The sequence below is a fragment of the Bidens hawaiensis genome, unplaced genomic scaffold (genome assembly GCF_021521415.1).
Source record: "Bidens hawaiensis isolate Kalapana, Puna unplaced genomic scaffold, B.hawaiensis_p1.1 tig00004685_1, whole genome shotgun sequence".
NCBI classification, from domain to species: Eukaryota; Viridiplantae; Streptophyta; class Magnoliopsida; order Asterales; family Asteraceae; genus Bidens; species Bidens hawaiensis.
In genome coordinates, this window is record NW_027491287.1 from 76,544 (window position 1) to 81,261 (window position 4,718).

At 35.1% G+C, this 4,718-nt stretch overlaps 1 protein-coding gene across 1 annotated transcript; it reads left to right on the forward strand.

The window, feature by feature from the left end:
- The first annotated feature begins 1,586 nt into the window (after positions 1 to 1,586).
- Positions 1,587 to 4,577, forward strand: LOC143627611 (cysteine-rich receptor-like protein kinase 43). Its single transcript, XM_077097390.1, has 6 exons — positions 1,587 to 1,753; positions 1,858 to 1,988; positions 3,037 to 3,244; positions 3,331 to 3,565; positions 3,799 to 3,949; positions 4,139 to 4,577. The coding sequence occupies exons 1-6, from the start codon at positions 1,705 to 1,707 to the stop codon at positions 4,568 to 4,570; spliced, it is 1,206 nt and encodes a 401-aa protein (XP_076953505.1). The 5' UTR covers positions 1,587 to 1,704; the 3' UTR covers positions 4,571 to 4,577.
- Positions 4,578 to 4,718: the final 141 nt, after the last annotated feature.

A 4,718-nucleotide genomic window follows, 5' to 3' on the forward strand; every position in this document is an offset into this window, starting at 1 on the left:
AAATCTACCACCACGTGAAACTCTTGAATAAAATATTAAACTTGAGATCATAATATTGAGGTTTATGACTAACTTATAAGTCAAGTCTATGGATAGCATTGTCCACCACCCTCATTACATTTTAATTAACTTATTAACACATCATTAAGACACTGTACGTGAGTGGGTTCTACACTTCTACCTTACACTCTTCATTTTATGATCAAACCTAAAAAAACAAAGTACAATTCTTTTTGAAAAGTTAACTTTTGTTTCAAGTAAAAAATAAAACTATAATTATATAAACCGTCTTCAATCACATTCACTAATTATTCATCGTACGTGTGAGTAATTAAGCATAAGGTATAAATTTTGTTAGTTTGTGAGTTTTACATATGTTTCTTTAAGTTTCATAGACGTCACAACAAGGGAGAACCCAGTGGCGGGCCTAGCTTGTAGCTAGGGATAGTCTCCGCTATCCCTCAACTTTCATCGGTAGTGCAAATTTATTAATCTTTCTGTCAGTTTTTGTAATTCGCTACCCCTAAAAAAAGTTAACGTTACCCCTTTTTGTATAAAGTGCAACCAAATTAAAAGCTAAAATTAATTAAAGCCCAACAAAATTAAAGTCCATACCAAATAAAACATTGTTCGTTGTTCCTTGATGTTGGACGTTTGGTTTAGGCCGAACATCAACATTCGACAAAACAAAGTTTCATTCAGTAGTTGCTTCCACCCTACATTTCCCCGACCTCCAGCGGCCCTCCTCTAGTCACTAGACCTCCACCCTACAGCCGAGTAGCCGACGTCCGATGCTCCCTCAATCCCTCTTCTACGGTTACTTGTTCAATTTATGTGTTTTTCTACTTTTATCTAAAATTGTAATAGTAATTTGTTTATATAAATTGTGTAAATTAGTTAGAGATTTAGGATTTATGTGTAAATTGAAGTTGATTTTGGGTTTATAGTTTAAATTTTGTTTCTTCTAAAATTAGGGAACTTGGAAGATGAAACAGAAAAATCTTAGTACTAATCTTTTTAAATGAAAAATCTAAGAAAACGATTATATCGGTACAACATCAAGTAAGAAAATTCTATGTTTATTTTATGAAATATGGTAAAAAAAAGTTCGTTTACATGGTATGAAATACAGTAAAAAAAATTTTGAACGTTACCCCTGAGATTTTAGTCTAGATTCGCCACTGGGAACCCAAACAGTTTGAACTCGAGCCAAAATAAAGGTTTTATCTTGCCTACACTCTTGTGACAGCACAACTGGTGTCAAGTTGAATTAGACCGAGGATGCAGAGAGAACCCAAAAACTAGGGGTTATGCTAGAAAGTCTCCGAAGTTTCAAACCAGGGTCGATACGACCACTCAGTCATACCATAAACTATCACCGTTATAAAAATAAATAAATTATGAATTATCCGCGTACACAAAATGCCAAAACAGAAACTCAAAGCTAGCATCATCATGTTAATAATAATAATAATAATAATAATTAATATTAAAGTATTTAACTCGTCAAATCTGTTACATTGATGATTCTTCTACAACGATGGCATTTGTAGAAGTCAACTATGAGCTACTACCCCATTAGTGGGCAAGAAACAAAACAAAACAACACGTCTATAACATCAATACAATACAAATATTATTATTATTATTAGTATTATTTTCCCATTACTGATCAATCTTCAAATTCATGGTTTTTTTCACAAAATGGTTAGTTTCAAGAAATTGTTTTGTGAACTCTTGAAACCCTGTTCAGGTAATTAAAATCTTGAATACCCATTTCAAGATTTTATTAAAGGTTGAATCTTTTATTGTTAATTTGTGTTAATTTTTGTGGGTTTTGAAATTGGTGATGTGAAGGTGAACCAGAGGATGTGGATAAGGTGACTGTGCCTCAAGAACAGAAGATTTTTACTATTCAGTCATTAATTTCTGCTACAAATAATTTTGAACATAAGCTTGGTCAAGGTGGTTTTGGCCCTGTTTTTAAGGTTTGATCTTTGTTCAAAATAGTTAATTGTTCTTGTGTGTTTTATTGACTCAATTTTAGATCTTGATGATGATTACTAGGGGTGTGCACAGTTTGGTTTGGGTCGGTTTTGGGCTATAACCGAACCAAAAGACCGAAATCTCGGTTTCTGAGTTTTTGAAAACCGTTTGATTTTGGTTTTTTCGGTTTTGCCATTTATGCTTAAAATTCGTGGTTTGAAAAAAAGTTGGTTCGAAATAATAAAATTTGGCCGGGGAAATCGGTAAAACCTCAACGTTGAAACTCGGGTGTTGGGTAAAGCCCGAACGTTGCATTAGTGAGTTGACGCAAATTCAGTTAGCATCGTTTATGTTCATTATGGTATAGACAACATTGGTAAAACCTTAGCTTTAAAGAAAAATATATTTGTCAAATTAACATATAAAAAATATATTATTTAAAACGATGCTTGTTTGCTCGGTAAACCCGGGCAGTGGTAAAACCCAAGCGTTGTCGATCATAAAATTGGGTGGTGTCGGTCGGTAAACATCGGGCGTTGTTGGTCCCGGGGGTCTAGACGTTGATTCTATGCGAATTCGGCCGGTTTCCGTCACGTTTGTTATAATATCGGAATTAAAACAAACAAAATTGTCATTCGTCAGCTTCCGTTATATTCATTACGATACCATAACGGGAAAAAAATTGAATGTTATGGAAAAGTAAGGTGCCGCCAAGTGGCCCAATGGCGGCTTAGCGGCACCAAGCTTGTCATTTATATATATTAGATAATAGATAATTGATTATTATACATTTAGGATATACTTAGGTTTGAGTTATTATTAAATCCTTATAAATTACTTAAAATTCAATATAAAAAATGAAAATCTATAATTTGGGTTCATTTTTTTTTTCCAGTTTTATTACGTGCAAAACCGAACTGAAAGTTGGTTTTTACAAAAACATAAAACCAAACCATCAGTTTTGTTTCAATTCCGTTTTTTCGGTTTCATGCACACCATAATGTGATTGATTTTTGATTATTGTGATGAATTGGGTGTTTGGATGAACAGGGGAAGTTGCAAGATGGCAGGGAGATTGCGGTGAAGAAGCTTTCGGAGACTTCAAAACAGGGGAAACGAGAGTTTACAAATGAGGCCAAATTATTAGCTTGCATACAACATCGAAATGTTGTGAGTTTGTTGGGATATTGCGCGTTTCCTGAGAAGCTTTTGGTGTATGAATATGTCGTTAACGAGAGCCTCGATAAGCTTCTATTCAGTATGTTAGGCAGTGATGGATTCAGGATTTTTGAAACGTTACTTTTGATGGATGTTTTGATTAATTTTTTTATTTTATCATTGTAGAATCTGCAAAGCGGGATGTACTTGACTGGAAACGAAGATATGCCATAATTAATGGTGTAGCACAAGGCTTACTTTATCTTCATGAAGACACGCTTGAGCGCATCATTCATAGAGATATAAAGGCTAGCAATATCTTGTTAGATAAAAAATGGAGACCCAAGATTGCGGATTTTGGCATGGCTAGGCTTTATCCTGAAGATAAAACTCATGTCAATACTCGTGTAGCCGGAACCAAGTATGTTTTTATCAAAATTCAACTTTTTTTTTTTTTTTGAATTTGATAACCTTATAAATTCAAATACATATGTAATTAACGGATTCGAAATGAATTCGAACTTGAGACCTCTACCATTAGACGCTTACCACGGCACCACCTCTTTCTTGTCATTTTTGGAAATTCTGTAAAATATCATTTAAAAATTTTAGAGGGATGTCTTAATTTATTTGTTTATTTTTTTAATGAAACAGTGGATATATGGCACCGGAGTATGCAGTGCATGGTAATTTATCAGTGAAGGCAGACGTATATAGTTATGGTGTAGTGGTTCTAGAGCTCGTTAGCGGTCAAAAGAACTCTAAATTTAACCAGGATCCAGACTGTCAAAATCTACTCGATTGGGTAAGTATCGATCTGTTCATGCATACCTTAACTTCTGAAGTCAAATGTAATACATATAAACACACCGATACATGTTTTTACTGTCACCTATCTTGTTAACATGTTATATTAGTCGTGTCAAACCATAAGTCAAAGCGAAGTCCGTTTGACTTATAAAGTCAACCACACTAAACTCTTGACTTTTTGTAGGCATATAAGCTATATGAAAAGGGAAAAACCGCAGAAATCATGGACCCCGCACTAGCCACATCAGCTGACCCTAGTCAAGTAGCGACGTGTACACAAATCGGGTTACTATGCACCCAGTCGGACCCGAAGCTACGGCCCACCATGCGCCAGGTGACGGTGATGTTATCCAAGGGAGGTGCACTAGACCAACCGACCAAGCCGGGGTACCAAGGTATAAAAACTAGAAGACCAAGTAGACCCTCGGGTTCATCTTCATCCTTAGGTGGTTTGAGCCAGTCAAACTCTAGTTCTTCTAGGTCAACCATGGCCACAAGGACCGGTAGCACGTGGGCTTTTGCGGGTTCAACTTCAAAAGCTTATAACAATCATCAAGGTTCAAGTTATGCGAGTTCAAGAGCTGATCCTCATGGCAAACGACCCATTGAAGGGTAAATAGTAAAGAGTGATGATGTTATAGATTAGGAGAATGCTGCATTTTTTTTATATTTTTTTTTTGTTATTGTACAAAAGTTGTATAAAGTGTAAATTATAGGAGAAAGAGAGATATGAGATACAAGTTTTGAGTTTTATATATAGATCG

What these genes read in the sequence shown, in the direction of transcription:
- LOC143627611 (XM_077097390.1), top strand. Translation starts at nt 1,705, where the DNA reads ATGGTTAGTTTCAAGAAATTGTTTTGTGAACTCTTGAAACCCTGTTCA. An exon ending in ACTCTTGAAACCCTGTTCAG is followed by an intron (nt 1,754 to 1,857) that starts GTAATTAAAATC and finishes GGTGATGTGAAG; the next exon opens with GTGAACCAGAGGATGTGGAT. An exon ending in CCTCGATAAGCTTCTATTCA is followed by an intron (nt 3,245 to 3,330) that starts GTATGTTAGGCA and finishes TTATCATTGTAG; the next exon opens with AATCTGCAAAGCGGGATGTA.